At 37.0% G+C, this 16,535-nt stretch overlaps 1 protein-coding gene across 1 annotated transcript; it reads left to right on the forward strand.

The window, feature by feature from the left end:
- The first annotated feature begins 581 nt into the window (after positions 1 to 581).
- LOC113040131 (zinc transporter 7-like) lies at positions 582 to 16,258 on the forward strand. Its single transcript, XM_026198406.1, has 11 exons — positions 582 to 813; positions 1,295 to 1,396; positions 2,819 to 2,932; positions 3,098 to 3,185; positions 3,280 to 3,409; positions 5,785 to 5,961; positions 6,138 to 6,188; positions 9,710 to 9,845; positions 14,606 to 14,696; positions 15,332 to 15,481; positions 15,578 to 16,258. The coding sequence occupies exons 1-11, from the start codon at positions 734 to 736 to the stop codon at positions 15,623 to 15,625; spliced, it is 1,167 nt and encodes a 388-aa protein (XP_026054191.1). The 5' UTR covers positions 582 to 733; the 3' UTR covers positions 15,626 to 16,258.
- Positions 16,259 to 16,535: the final 277 nt, after the last annotated feature.

The raw sequence follows: 16,535 nt of genomic DNA on the forward strand, positions 1-16,535 counted from the left end.
CATGTAGACAGAGAAGAGAAGTGGTCCAAGAACTGAGCCCTGAGGCACCCCAGTAGTTAGATGATGCAACTTGGACACCTCACCTCTCCAAGACACTTTGAAGGACCTATCTGATAGGTAAGACTCAAACCACCGGAGTGCGGTTTCTGAGATCCCCTTGCCACTGCCAGTAGGGTTGATAGGAGGATCTGGTGGTTAAGCGCATCAAAATAAGCGGACAGATCAAGCAAGATAAGTAATGGAGATTTGGTTTCCGCTCTTGCCAGTCTTAGGGCTTCAACAACTAAGAGGAAGAGAGCAATAATTAATTAACATTAATAATCATCATTGTTTAATAATGTTTTATTAAAACGAAGACACACACACACACACACACACACACAATGAAGGACAATATGAAAATGGGCCCATGTATTTTATACAAAAGGGGCTTTATAAATTAAAAAATGCCATAAAACGGTACAAAATCAGTTTTAACTTACTGGAAAAAATTAATGTCTATATCACTGCTGTGGACTGATCCTAACACACACAGTATATCACACTTTAGGAGTCAGCTGTCTACGCTAAGCCCTGCAGATATCAGCGCAGTGACACTCGGATGAATGAATGAATGACTGAATGAAGGAGGTTTCTGTTGGTTTTGTTTAATCCCACGCCCGGTGAGTGGTGACTCTTCTCGCGTCCAGACGCTCGTGAAGCCGCAGCGCTACTGGAGACGCTCGGCGGAAAAATGCTCCCGCTGTCCATCAAAGACGATGAGTACAAACCCGCCAAATTCAGCCTGTTCGTCAAGATATCGGGCTGGTTCAGGTAAAGACCGCCGAGTGCTCAGTATTTCAGTGAGGTTCACTCACAGCTGTCAGCTGTGTGGCTAAGGCAGTTAGCATGCTAACGTTAGTTAGCTCGCGATACATCATTAGAAATCAAAATTGAGTCTATTAAATATAATTTAAACTTTTATTTATTGTTTTGAAAAACACAAACGTGAATTTAACAGTTAAGTTAGAAACAAAGAAGCAGACAGCTTCAGCTAATTGTTTTTCAGCCGGACAGATGTTGTTTGTTAGCGGGACGAAGTGAACATGTGACACATCCTTTTTTATCTGTCATCTTAATGTTACTTCTCAAAATCTGTTAAAACGTATTACGCGACAAAATGCTGCTATCAAGAGATTACATTTTTTGTAAACCACTTTATTTCACTAAACTACATGAGTGTGTTTGCTAGTACAGCCGGGTCAGTGTCTGGTCTGAAACCACTTTCTGCTTTTGTGTTTGTGTCCTTCCCCAGATCAATTCTTGCTGATAAAACTTCTCGCAATCTGTTTTTCTTCCTGTGTTTGAACCTGTCCTTCGCCTTCGTGGAGCTGCTGTTTGGCATATGGACTAACAGGTAACAGTAGGAGTATATGCCACGTAGCTCTAAATGTGGGATGAGCCAGTAGTGTGCTTCTGTTTGGGGCTCTAGTTTCTGTTTGTAATGTCTTGAGTTGGGTTTCTTTCACAAGCTGTTATCCTAGCAGTGAGACTGACGGCTGATCAAAGTTCAGCAAATACAGGATGTGTCTCCAAACCTATGATGTCTGAAAATGCATCTGAAAGAGCAGATCTCACTTGGTTCTGAGAAACAGCTGAAGTATTTAATATCCCTTGTGGTGGAGGAAATCCCCTGGATAAAAGGAAGTGGCGTAAACCATTTGTATGCCACTGTATTTTAATAACTATGTCTTTTCATTTGTGCGTCATGCATACACTTTAACTGAGGGTGTAACATTGTTGGTTTAGGCTTAATTAAAAGATTTAGATCTATGCATCAGATTTAAATAAAACAAATTTTATTATCAGGTTCTCACACTTACAGTAGTTTGCAGTGACGGAATGAGGTTGTGTGTTTTTGGCTGATGTGATTTTAGGTGACATTGTAGTTAGAGGTACAGCATAACTGAGCATTTCAGCATCATTCAAATTACACAATCCCACTATTTTTTATTTATTTGGCTGTTGATGTTTATTATAATAATTTATTTAATGTGCTGTGCAGTGCAGATAGTGGAAGTTTTATTATTATTATTATTATTATTATTATTAAATCAATAATAGCCAGTAGTAATAATATAATGGTAATGTATAATAGTATACATTTAAATTTTTATTTATTTATTTATTTATGTTGCTGTTATTGTTTATAATACTGTATTTAAATCAATGATAATGTTATGCTGTTAATAATACTATGCAAATTGCACAATCCCTCAATTTCTCATGTTATTGTTTATTATAATAAATAAATTTGCTATCTTTTATTTAAGAATATTATGCTAAAAAAAAGACACAGTCCCATGAATAGGAGTGCAGACAGTGAGGCTTTTATTATTATTATTATTATTATTATTATCATCATCAATAATAGTAACAGTAATCATATACAAGTGTGTGTGTGTGTGTGTGTGTATATATATATATATATATATATATATATATTGCATTCTTTGTTGCTTAATTATTAAAACAATGGCAATATTATGCAGTTGACTATTAATTGAATATTATGCAAATTGTACAATCCAACGATAAAGAAAAATGATTCATTTACTAATTAAAATACTTTATTTACAAGTAATCTGTTTAAATCTTACATATAAATGTGTAAGAGTAAAATTGACGTATTACATTCTTGTTTTTTATTATTACATATTATTTTTGTCTAATAAAAGACACTACACAATGGGACTCTGACCTCAGTATGGGGCAGGATGTATTTCTCTGGTTTCGTTATAATTTAACACTTCCCTTTTTGTGCTGGTTTGATTCCTAGTTTAGGTTTGATATCCGATTCCTTTCACATGTTCTTCGACTGCACGGCTCTCCTGGCAGGCCTCGCAGCGTCCGTCATCTCACGCTGGAGGTCCAATGACTCCTTCTCATACGGGTGAGAGAGCAGTACTTTAAAAAGAGCTTTTGTGGGTAGAGTAACGATGACACAAGTTTCCTAAAAAAGATGCATTCACTTCTGCCTGAGTGGTGTTGACAGGAAACTGCGTGTCTTTGGTTTTATCACTGGGTTGTTATGGAAGTCCATTCGATTATTTTGTAGGTATGTCAGGGCAGAAGTACTCGCAGGATTCGTGAATGGCCTCTTCCTCATCTTTACCGCCTTCTTTATCTTCTCAGAAGGAGTGGAGGTGTGTACAAGAATGAGATTACAGTTGATTTACTTGCTAAATGACTTAATGAACTAATGTTTTTGTTGAACATGGCATCTGGTCTTGTCACCAGAGGGCGCTTGAACCCCCTGATGTGAACCATGAGCGTTTGCTCCCGGTGTCTATAGCTGGGCTGCTGGTGAATCTTGTAGGAATATTCGTTTTTCAACATGGAGGACATGGGCATTCACATGGTGATGAAGGTAATTATCTCACGCACCACAACCATACATCACGTTTTTAATAAAAAACACTCCAGTTTCAGTAATATTCTGGTTTATGGTTTTTTTCGTGCTGTTTAAATACCCAGCAGGTAAAAAAAAATAAAAAATGTTTCAGAAAAAACCTAGTGAACTTTTGATCAGTAGTGTATATATAATGTATATAGAAATATAGATATATACATAAAAAAATCAATGTAAAGATATATAAATCATAAAATATAAATGTGTATATAATATAGAACAAGTTTGTACATCAATAAGCTATTGTGTTTTATATAAATGTTTATATGAGTAATTTTTTGTTTCTAACAAAACATTTTATGTTAGGAATCTTATAAATATATTTTTATTAGCATATAAAATAGGGCTGCAAATCGATTAACCGCATCCAAAATAAAAGTTTGTATTTACGTAGTACATGTATGTATACCGTATCTATATAAATACATGCATACACATACATGTGTATATTTAAGATATATTTTTTTAAATATTTTGGATGTGATTAATCAATATGGCAGGCATAATCTAAAACATAAGCATATATACGTAGTTTTTGATATTGCTCAACTGAATGTATATGTGTGTGTGTTAGTGTTGGGTGATATGGTCATTTTTCAAATCGTCGTATCGTAAGATCGACGATATACGATATTATCGTGCATGGGTGGAGCAAGAGAGAGACTCTTTGTTCTCGTCATAGCAGAACTATTTGGTGTTTTAAAGAGAGCCTATGAAATCACCAATAATCGATAAAATAAGGATAAGTTCGCTCTGCCACCTTGTTATTATTTTGAGTTCATTTCTCATGAATGAGAAGAGCGCGTTGCTGTGTACCAGCCATTAAATGTGTGGGACACCAACTCCTCGTTTTCTATCTCTTTTATTTCATGGCTTTAACGAGGTTTCCGAGTCAAAGTGTTACAACTTCTTCAGCGACAGGCTCTAATCCTCTTTTGCGTGTCCGTGAGCTGTGTGTGTGAGAAACTGTGTCTGAATTGAAATAGCTGGGCAGTTTGATATAGGCTGCCTAATAAAAATAATAATAGTTAATATTATTATCATTTAATACATTAATAGGAGAATGAGCCTAATATCGACTTGACTATCGACAGAGAAATCTGCTATCATCGATAAACTATTCTGTTGTCTAACGGCACAACCCTAGTGTGTATGTGTGTGTGTGTATACACAGTATATGTACATAGTGCATGTGACCCAATTGATCATCATTTTCGCGACACAAGGATACATTTTCTACGTGTATTTACACTTTGGCTTGAATGAAAATAGAGCATCTGTGCATTGCGGTTTTTATCCAAAATATCTTAAATTGTGTTCCTGAGACGAACAAAGCTTTTATGGGTTTGAGACGACACGGGGTTAAGTGATTAATGACAACGTTTTCATTTCGGGGTGGAGTATCTCTTTAAACTTGCCACAAAGCACCAGCAAAAGTAATTAGCGTGAAAGTCAGGGGGAAATAGGAAGGAGATATTTAAAATATTTGCTAATAAACTAGTGTTTTCTGAGTCCGTGCCAAAAGGATGAGCTCTCCATCTCCTCGTTAGATGCGCCTTTAGAGATAAGTTTGCATTTGACGGATTATGATTGATTATAATGAAAGAGTTTTTTGTTTTTTATTTGTTTTATCTCATTAAGTAGTAACTTAGGTAGCTTTCTATAGGTATATTTATCATGTCTTTTATTGTCGAATTCCCTCCATTTCTACACAATCTGTCCGACTGTGGACTGTTGAAGTCCAGACTCTTCTGACATGGTTTTGAAACCTTTTCTAGTCTAATGAACAACATCGACTCTTTTTCACAGGTCCACGGAGATCTAATTTGTTTTCGTGAAACGATTCACTTCCTCAAACACGATCAGACTTTCAAAGATCCCTGTTCTTTAAATAAAACAGGGGACACACGGACACATGATAGTCATCTCACTGATTAACAGATGGACTCTAATTTCACTTTCAAATGAACAGCTAATGCTAGAGATTCACATAAATTTGCACCGCACTGAAATGCAACACTGGGTCATTTTTTTCAATAAATAAATGAGAATGAAAATGTTTTTGTCCCATTAGTTTGATTGGGTTCTCTTTGTCTACTTTCAAGACTTGTTTGAAAATCGGATGATGAACTGGGGTCATATTTATGCAGAAATGTAGAAAATTGTAAGGGGTTCACAAACTTTTGAGCAGCACTGTATATATATATTGTATATAATATATACAAATTTTTTGTGAAAATTTCATTAACATTTATATAAAATTGTGTGTGTAATTATTATTATTTTACTGAAATAAGGTGCATAGTATCTTTATGTGTCCTCTTATTGTTAAGGTCATGGCCACAGTCACTCTCTATTTAATGGCAGTGTGGGACATGGACACAGTCATGGAGGCCACGGCCACAGTCACGGGTCCAAACATGGACACGACGATCACGGACATTCACATGAAGGACACGGACATTCACACGGAGGACACGGACATTCACACGATGATCCTCACTGCCATGGTAAGACCCCAAGCTCTCTTAGTGATTTGACTGCAGATTCTGTCATGACTCAGTAACGTTATAATGCATTAGATGTGTTATCTGTTCCTCATGCTTTGTGAAAATTGCAGAAGCTGTTTTGATCGTAATGGTGTCTGGTCTAGTGTGATTCATTTCTAATCTGTCCGTGTCCTCAGATGACCATTCGCTCACACCAGGAACAGGCTCCAGCAAGCAGATATTACAAGGTATGTCTGTTTTCCACGTTTGTTCTCCTCCAGATGGCGCTAGAAGTCTCTTTGTCGCAGTATTTGCCTTTGCTTTTGTACAGGCACCAGATATGAAAATATTTACAATCACGTCTAGACAGCTTTTTCATCTTTTGTCGGTGGACGGTATTATGGATTCTTAATCGATGTGGTCCTATATTCATAACTCCTAAAAAAAATATCAGAAGTATCTTCTTCATTTAACCTCTTGAAACGACTGCTCAGACATGACTGGATGATGGACTTTTATGACACCTCTGACCATCCCGACCTCTGACCTTCGACTCGGGGCACACCGGGTTAACACTGACACTGGAGCAAACACGGTACACTGTCGCTTTAAATCCCTTTGTCCGAGCTTGTGTGGGAAAGAGCAGAGCAGAGAAAGTAGTTTGTCCCCTTCACCCTGGCACACACAGAGAGAGAATGGATCCTTTGGGAGGCCTGCTGAAGGGAGAAAGAACGGGGCACGGAGGGAGGACCATGTAGAGAGGGGAAGGGGAGGAGGTGACAGTGCAAGAGGTTACGCTGCCTCCATCCAAGCCGAGGGACCTCTTCTCCACTCCCCGTGATGAATTGCAAGTGGATTTTACCAGCCTCCTGTCTAGTTTGGCTATGTTTATTAAGCTTACTTTTTACAAAGAAGACTTGGTAGATGTACTCTCTGTTTGACAAAACTGCACTATGCAATATAATGCACTGCACAGAATGCAATGCACTTGACTTTCCTTTTGTGGTGTGATAAATTATCCATAATTTATATAACAATGGTTAAGACATTAAAAACAATTTTATTTAATTACTACATCCATTTATGAAAATAGTGATTTTACAAGAAATATACTGGAATAATATTATAATAAATTAATTTATCATTGATGTTATTTTTGCTCATTACTATTTTAAATATTTATATTATTAATAGTAATATTTTGGAAGAAAAGGCTATTATTTAATTAATATTATTGGAATATTATTAAAATTAGTGATTTAATATTATTTTATAAAAACATTATTTTACAAACAATATAGTGTTTTTTTGTTATTATTAAATGAGAATAATAATAATATTTACACATTGTTATTATGTAAACGAAAAATATTTTAATTAATCATAATTGTTAATGTTAAGTATTTAAAAAAATATTATTTGTGGAAAAGTGGTACAAAAATAAATTCATAATTTAATTATTATTAGTAGTAATATTAATTAAAGGTAGATCTTTGTAATAAAATGTATTTTTAGAATTATAAGTTTAATATTTTATATTATTTTTATTTATTTATTAATCATTATTTTACAAAACAGATACAAAATAGATTATTAGTATAATTATTAGCGGTATTTATGAAAGAAATTAATTTTATGAATTTTTATATCTATCATTTAGGATCATTAATTATTATTACTAATGTTGTTGTTTTACAAAAACAGATTATTAGTAGATTCTTTTTTTGGAAAATAATACAAAAATAGATTAATAATAGACTTGTTGGTAGTAGTATTAATTAAAGGAAGATATTTTTAATAAAATAAAAATGTTTTCATATTTATCATTATAATATTTCAAAATTATGTATTATTATTATTTTACAAAAACAGATTATTAGTAGATTATTGACAAGTGATACAAAAATAGATTAATAATATTATTACTAGCAGTAGTATTAAAGGCAGATATTTTTAATAAAATAAATTATTTTCAAATGTATCATTTTAATATTTCATAATTATGCGATATTTACAAAAACAGTTTATTAGTAATTATTTGTGAAAAGGTGATACAAAATTTGATTAATAAAATAATTATTATTAGTAGTAGTATTAATGAAATGAAGATACATTTAATAAAATATAATTTTTTACATTTTAATATTTTATATTGTAATGTATTATTATTAGTAGTAGTAGTTGTGGTAGTAGTATTATAATTAGAATTAATATTATACAAAAATGTATATTTGAATTACATTCTCTTGCTGATACACTTTAGATAGTTGTTTTGCTTTGATTGTAGGCAGTCTGTACAGCTAGCAGTTCTGTTAGAATAAAGTTCGTATCACTAGAATTTAGAACTGTATTCTAAACACAGCCTCTGTTTCTAAGGACACACAGAGCTCCAGCATTCTTCTTATTTTTCTAGAATTTGTTTTGACCACATTTGGACCGGGTCTTCACTTATTAGGGAGTTTGCTCCATTACTGCGGTTGTGCTTTCTGTAAAGCTGAAAGTCACCGCAAGTATATCATCTCATTCTGAGGGAAGAAAAAGGACTTAGTGGAGCGTCTCATTGCGTGCCGCCACACAACAGTCCACAGCTATTCTCCAGGACAGTTCAGCAAATGTTAACCGACTCACTCATGTTGGTTTCAACACAGTAGCGTATGATGTGCTATGATATATTATATATATGATGTGCTAGGACAGTCCTGCAGGTTGACCATTCATTCGAGGGCGCACTCATATGAACTGTTTGTGGAATGACCTCATCAGTTTGAGGGTTACCACTAGAGATGGTATCCAAGACAGCGGGTACGTTCCGTCCGCAGTAGTCATGTTCAAACATGAGTGCTAGCAAATGTTGCATCCTCATCCCAGACACAATATTAACACTTATTAAGTGAACCCAGGACCGTGAAGCCCTAGTGCCTGATTAACTATCTACATAGACTGTTGAGAAACTGTCAGCTTCAAAAGTGACCAATTTGGAGAAACTCTAGTCATTAACTTACGCAAATTGTTTTTTGTTTTTTTACACTCTACATTAGATTTGATGTTAAGTTGCTTAACTAAAAGCCCACACAAACATTTGGTCAAATTCTTTTGAAATATAAAAAATGTATGTCTTTTTAAGAATTGTTATATTAATATAGAGTGTTTTTTGTGTCTATTAATATCGAGATATATATTCGTTTCATAAAGTTAATATTAAAGCAATATATATTTATAGTTATTTTAAAGTTCATAAATAATGTTTTAATATTAAGTATATAAATAGTGAGATATAGGAAGACATTTTCAATATTATTGAATATATAATTATATTTATATGCACTATTGCAAAATATTTTTGTTTCAGTAGATTTGTTTTTTAAAAAGAAATTCCTATTTTTATCTAGCAAAAATGCATTAAATTGATCAGAGTTTGACAGGTTTTGTATAAAACATAATCAATTGTAACAATGCAAATAAATATTATAGTAAACATTATAAATGTCTGAACAATTCGAAAGAAATGTTGTTATTTAGAACTTACTGTTCCCCAGAGTCCTAAAAAATGCATCAGCGTTTAAAAATAATAATAATTCATATTAAATACAGCTTTGCATCAAGGGAATGAATTACAGTTTTCAAATATATTAAAATTGAAATATATCACTGTATTTAAAATATACTTAAAAGAAAAGAAAAAAATCCAACCCCAAACATTTCTTACAGTGGTGTGTATTTTCATAGTTTTTTAGAACAATGATCTAAACCCTAATTTTCTTCATTTCAGGAGTTTTTCTCCACATTGTTGCGGACACGTTGGGCAGTGTCGGCGTCATTATATCAGCCATCCTAATGCAAAAATACGACCTGATGATCGCCGACCCCATCTGCTCCATGCTCATCGCGCTTCTCATAGGAGTGAGGTGAGTACGCTATTATAAGCGCTGACCTTTCTCGACTCGACTCAAGACAATCCTCCACCCTCAAACCCCACCCAGAAACCCTCAACAGCACCTAACACAGATCATACAAAAGCCACTTCACAGTGCCCCTCACCAAGAGCCCTGCGAAGCCGTTGGCGCTCCAGCCGGGTGAATTACAGGATACACGCTCCGAGGGTGGAGGCCAGAGCACTTTCTCAACATGTGGCGAAGCCAGAAAACCCAGGATTTGACTCTCTCATGTGGCATTTTTCAAACAACTAGTCAAGGGAAAAATGCATAGCATTTCATCACTTTTTAAACCTACCGAAACCATCCATAGTCTTGAAAATGGCATCAGATGCTTTTATGATGATTAATATGCTTCGTTTTGTGTGTTATGTAGGTAAACGTATGCAAAGGCTTTGTAAATGTGAACAGGGCTGCACCATGTTTAAATTGCAGATGGCTTGTGGTTACTGTGCTCCAGTGAAGAGGCACCATTCGTGGCCTCTTTTTGCAAAATGCACGAGTTTGAGTGAAGCCTTTCCCGCATATTCATCTCGTCCCCTCTAACCCCCGACCCCCCCCCCCCCCATCTCCCTCTTGTCCGCATTTGAGGCCTTTTTTTTCCTCCCTCTCTGGAATGTGGTGGCGATCTGTGAATGTTACTTCAACAAAGGCATCTTTTAAGATGGATTTTTCCCTTCTCTTTGTTTCTCAAAAGGGGGGGGGGGGGTTATGTCATCGAGACCTCGCCTTGGACATTTTTCTCCCTCTTCTTCAGTTTTCCATGCAGTGGCTGAATGGCAAATCCTGAAAATCGAGAGTAGGGCTTGTTTTGCTCTGAAAACGGGCAGTGCGTAGCCTAAAAATGTGTTCAGTTTAAATGGAGATCTTAAAAAAGCATTGCAGTTAGTCGGTTTATTTGTTTTTTTTTTAAGTATTTTATTTAGTGTTCAATTCAGTACCATTCAGTACATTGTGGGATAAAATTGTGGGATTTACTATGTCAGAGGTACTTTTAGGGTTCGAAATTTGCATGCTTAGTACAGCATATCGACTATATACTGCATAAATAATAGTATGCTAGTATGCCATTCCAAACACTGCCCAAGAAAAGTGATGTGTTCTCCAGAACTAGGCTTAAATGTGTTTGGGGAAACATGGCTGTTATGAATATAGATTTATTAAACACATGATACGCTAGTGTGAAAGATGGTACTTTGGACCAAAGCATGAGTTCATCTGCAACTCTAGTCTCTCTTACGCATTTGAACTTCATGCCTGTGTACGTCTGGCGCTGCAGAATCATTTATCGTTCGAGTCTTGAGAGAGATAGAGCATAATTGGCCGCGTGGAATGTCTGTGGTTCTTCGTTTGATCGTTAAGATGGACTCTGCTTTGTTTGGACAGCATTTTTTCCCATGTACCCCTCATTGAGAGATGGATATTCTCAGAGGAGCGCCTTGTTTTGATCCAGCCATCTTGCTCTCATTTGGATGTATGACCTTTAGCTAGGATGATGAACTTCTCCTTCATCAGCCTCACCTGAGGCGTGAGACATTTTCACAGGACTCTCGGCAAAAGACCCCCCGCTGCATACCAACAGTTTAGCTAAGGCCGCTCTTGGTGCGGTAGGCTTGCTTTGGGGGATATCTGGGTCCTGCTGCTGGGACCTACAGCAGTCCTCCACCACCAAAGTCTTCCAAAGACCGCTAATCGCTTTGGGTCCCAGCTTAAAGCCTGAGAAATGGGCACGTGAAAAACATTAACCGTAATTAACATTTGTTCTGGCCGTACTAAGCTGGGCCTTTTTGGATGGTTTCATTTGTGCAAATGTGTTTAAATGGTTCTCCAAAGATGTATATACAAGTAATCGATGAAAACTGAGAGATGTATGATTTTGTCTGGAGAGTTTCCGATTTCCATTGGGTTTCGCTCCCTTTTCACTAATTGAAAGGTTATTGTTTGAGCGACTTGAATCGATTTCATTTAAATTTCCTATTAACTGGTTTTGGTTTGGTTCTAGCTCATGTATTTCCAAGCTTTTTGAATTTTTAAGCTCGTCTCCTTTTTAAGTCTTTGTGGCGAAGTCCTCAAAAGTGATTGCACCCCAAAATCAGAAGAGGGGAAAAAAATAAAATAGAAAAAAATATATATATACTTTTTAAGTAATTAAAATCATATTTTTATTGCGCATGTATGCAAATTATTTTGGAGAATGAGCTTTTTTTTTTTTTTAAAACACATTCTTTAGATTTTTGAGGTGAAATGTGACCCAGACAATGTTCCATGATACTTTATTCCAATTTACACAAATTGTCTTCTACATTCTGGACCTTTTGTGACCATCAGCTATGTAGGAAGAAAGTTTTCGTATTATTTATCGTTTGTAGAGCTGTTCAGAAGCCGTTTGAACATTTTCAGACTCTCAAACTATAAAAATGAGCTCTTGAATCCAAGCAAAAGTTTCATGCACTAGGCCTAATAGCTATACAATCCTGTGGTTATGGCCATAGCTTGAGTGCAGTCGGTTTCTAGCAGGAAAGCATCTAAAGTTTTTTTTTTTTTTTTTTTTTTTTTTTTGGTGGAATCCCAGTAACTGCTTTCCCTAGAAATGGAAAAGTTTGTTAGGTCCTATTGCATATAAATCTTAAATTAAATGTACCTGTTCTAATTCCTGTTCAGACGCAGACCTCACTACAGTCCCCTCATTCTTGTGGTGGTTTTGGTGTCATAAATATTTCTGTGCTCCAGGTAGGTACTCCAGGTCGTCTGGGTGTGATGATAAATCATTTCCATGTGGTTTAGAAGTGTGCTTTTACGAGTGACTGCTTTGTGCCTCGTGACTCCCAAGATGTTTTCCTGGTTTACAAAAAAAGTCCATAAGTGATTACTAGCGTCCCTGCAGAAATATTTGATCCTGATTGTCACCATGATCTGGGTGGGGACATCTTGTCTATGTCACTGGCCAGCGTAACCTTGATGCTCGCACGTAATGGTATTTCAGCCAGCTGAGTCACTTGTGTAACTGCATTACAGAGTTTTCGGGGCAGGTTAACATCAAGCGCCAGCGAATGGTAAGTAAGAGTGCCTCCGCTTCACTGAACAGGAAGGTGTGGAACAATAGTATGAAGTCAGAGGTCTGAGGTACCCTCGTCCAGTACTTTCCTGTTTTCATTTTATTGTCCAAAAGAGGGACAAACACACCGGTTACTGAGAGGAATGCACAGTTTTATGATGCCTTGTCACATTATATTGCATGTGTATTTTTTTTAATGACTATATATTGAAATATAATTATTTTTCAGTTGTCACATTGCTGGACCATTTACTAAAACCGTTTACATAAACCAATGAGAGCAAAAAGGTAAAAAATATCGACAACCCCAAATTTCAGACATCCAATTGCATTCAGATAACAACATTTGCAGAATTACCACTTGCTTTTTAAACATTCGTAGCTTTTTCTGCAACTTCAGAATGGATCTATTTAGTTAGTCTGCCAGTAGACTTGATACATTTCACTTTCCAGGTGTACTAAAGCTAATAGATCCAAAAAGGGATGATCCAATCAGGCTTTGGTTTCATGTTCCTATATGGCTTTAGTATAGATTACAAGCTTGTTCAAGCTTGCAAACATTGCTTGGAAAACCACAGTCATCTTGGGGGAGGTATTGAACGGAAATGCTTGCATGCGTTGCACTTTAAACACATCACCTAATGTTTACCACAAAGAGCACAGAGTAGCCAGTTTCACTATAGATTGGTCTGAGGCATAGTGCTTATATTGATATTACTCGCATATGCTCTCAATATAGTGAACTGAAAGTTTGCCAAAACCTCACAGGTCAAGACACATTTATTGTGAAATCGAAGCCTTGTGAGTAACATGACTGCAGTTTTTTTTATTTAATCAAAACAAAAGTTGGGACAAAATATTTTGAACGCACAAATAGTTGCAGTTTTTCAGCAATGTGTGCCAAGGTGTGTTTAGCAAGGCCAAATGTTGCGAAACGTGGCATTTTTACCACAGTTTCATGAACGGCCAAATGAGACAACGATCAGCTTCTCCACTTTGGCGTGTCCCAAACTGAGGCTGGGGTTTCAGGGAGGAGTTCAGGAGAACATGGGGGTGATAGAGTAGATTAGGGACCGGGAAAAAAGTCCAAACCATGGAACCCTCTAATGTTTCCCAGATGGAGCAGTGGTCAGGCCTTGAATGTTTCAAGGAGGACTGATGAATTTGTAAGATGCTGGCTTAGCCAAGACTTAGCTTTGATAGGGCAGAAACGGCTGACTGGTTAGGAGAGAAATAGTCCTTGTCCTTTCTTAACCGGTCAACCGTTTCTACCAAGTGATTCTTCAACAGAATGAATGGGTTTGGATGTCGATCATGGTGTGCTCAGGGTTGCTTGCTGGCTCACATGCACTACAGCTGTTGGGATGACATCAGCACAGCTCTCTGTTACTCCACCCCAACCATAAGATGGGCAAGTTTCTGTTAGACCACCTTGAGCATGCCCTGAAATAATCCCAATGAAAAGAGTTCTTGTTTGTCATGATAATGACAGAATTTCCTCTCCTCAGCTTGTAACATTATTTGTCAAGCTGTTAGGTCCCTAACCGATTCATGTCCAATGACGTCTTCATGTGTGGCGTACCTTTCCTTTTGCCAGAGTTTGTGTAGGACTTGGCACTCCATTGAACTCATGTCTCACAGAACGGCAACTTATTTCTCGCCTCCCTCTTTCCCACAGTGTGGTTCCTCTGCTCAGGGAATCCATTGGGATCTTGATGCAACGGACGCCTTCTTCTCTGGACCATACTCTTCCTGAATGCTACCAGAGGGTGAGTCATTTCCATCTTCTGGATCCAATTTTTGAAAGTTGGCTACTTGGTCAGACAGAGTTAACCTAGGATATCAACTGGAATTGTAGCCAAGGCACTGTGTTTACACCTGGTATTTACTATGCATTTTCATGCTATGCTGTTCTATATAGTACAGATAGTTTGCGTTTATTTCTTTTGTTCAGACAGACAGCCATGTTAATCTATATTCTGTGTGACTCTTAGACATGCCTCTGTCTACGTTTTGTCCATTTTGACCACTTCCAGAGGTAGTCGAAAAACACATTTGACCAGACAGCCACTAAAGAAATCCGCCTCCCCTTAAAAGAAACTCGGACAGAAGTGGTGGAAATTGGACAGAAAGGATTAAAATGCCTCCTCGTCCACTTGTGATGCAATCGACCATAAGGCTTTTTAATACCAGGTGTAAACAGGGCCCAAATTGTCCTAAAATGTAGCTAGGTAACCATTTGGGAACCAGAACCTCAATCTTCATCCCTTTGCAGTGTTGCGGTTCCTGAAACAGTTCTAGATAGCCAGTGAGGGTCCAAGCACCCTATTGAGCATCATTAGAACCTTCTCAACTTCTGCTCAAAACTTGGGCAGCGTTTGCTAACTTCTAATGTTCCCTGCAGGTCCAGCAGCTTCAGGGTGTCTATAACCTCCAAGAACCTCACTTCTGGACCCTTTGCACAGACGTCCACATTGGCACACTCAAACTCCTTGTGGCGCCCGATGCAGATTCTAGATGGATTCTCAGCCAAACGCACAACATTTTCACACAGGTGGGGACCGTCTGAAAACACAGCTGTTAGAACTTCATCTCACTTGAGAGATGTTTCAAAGTTTCCATTACGTCATCTTTTCTGCCCTTTGCCCAGGTTGGCGTCAGACAACTGTATGTCCAGATTGATGTGGCAGCCATGTAGAAGTCCGCCACACTTCTCCTGATCTTTGGGAGTCCCGGGACCAAAGGCCTTCTGTGCTGCTGTGGGGAAGTTCTCCACCTCGAGCCATCTCTTTTTGGGTTTCTGTCACTCCACTTCCATCTTGGATCAAGATGGAGTTGGTGCAGTCCAGCAGTCTGACTCCACTCTTGCAGGAAAACAACTGACCAGCTACAACAATGTGATGTTTTTGAGAGGAAAAAAAAGAACTTTTTTTGTTTTTGAAGTTCCCCATTGCTTTAGATTTTTTTTTTTTATGATCCCAACAAACTGTTTCGTTTCCTCATAATCGCTGCACTTTCCCATCATCAGAATGGGATTTTAATCATCGGTCGTATGAAGGTGGAGTTCAGTGGACATTTGTAACAATAGCAGTATGTGATTCATTGACTTTTTGTACATCACCTGCTTTGTATTTTTGGTTGTAAAGAGGTGCAAAATTTGTTCGCCAATGCCATTATGTAAACATAAATATTTGTCTGCATTTCTTAAGTGCCTTTTTAAATGGACAATCGCTTGGACCATCATGTCTGGTGGGCAAAATGAATGCATTGAAAACTGAATCTTTATGTGCTTGAGTTCTGTTCACTATTAAAACATTTCTTTGCATTTGGCTTTGCTGTTTAAGCATGGTGTGAAATTTGTATTAACAAGTTTCTGAAATCTGTTATATAGACAGAATGACACAGACACAGCTGTTTTCATCCATAAGTCTGATGAATGACTTGAATGGAAATCATAAAACGGCTCCATGATTTCTCCATGAAAGCACAAGAAGGTACAAGCATTAGTAGGGAAGTCCAACATATTTTCAGTAGATTCTCAGAGCCTATTACTGTTTATTTTCTTTCAAGTAATAGGTGGAAACAGTTAATCAAGGCTGATCCTGTCT

Source organism: Carassius auratus, chromosome 22, assembly GCF_003368295.1.
Source record: "Carassius auratus strain Wakin chromosome 22, ASM336829v1, whole genome shotgun sequence".
In the NCBI taxonomy this organism is placed as follows: Eukaryota; Metazoa; Chordata; class Actinopteri; order Cypriniformes; family Cyprinidae; genus Carassius; species Carassius auratus.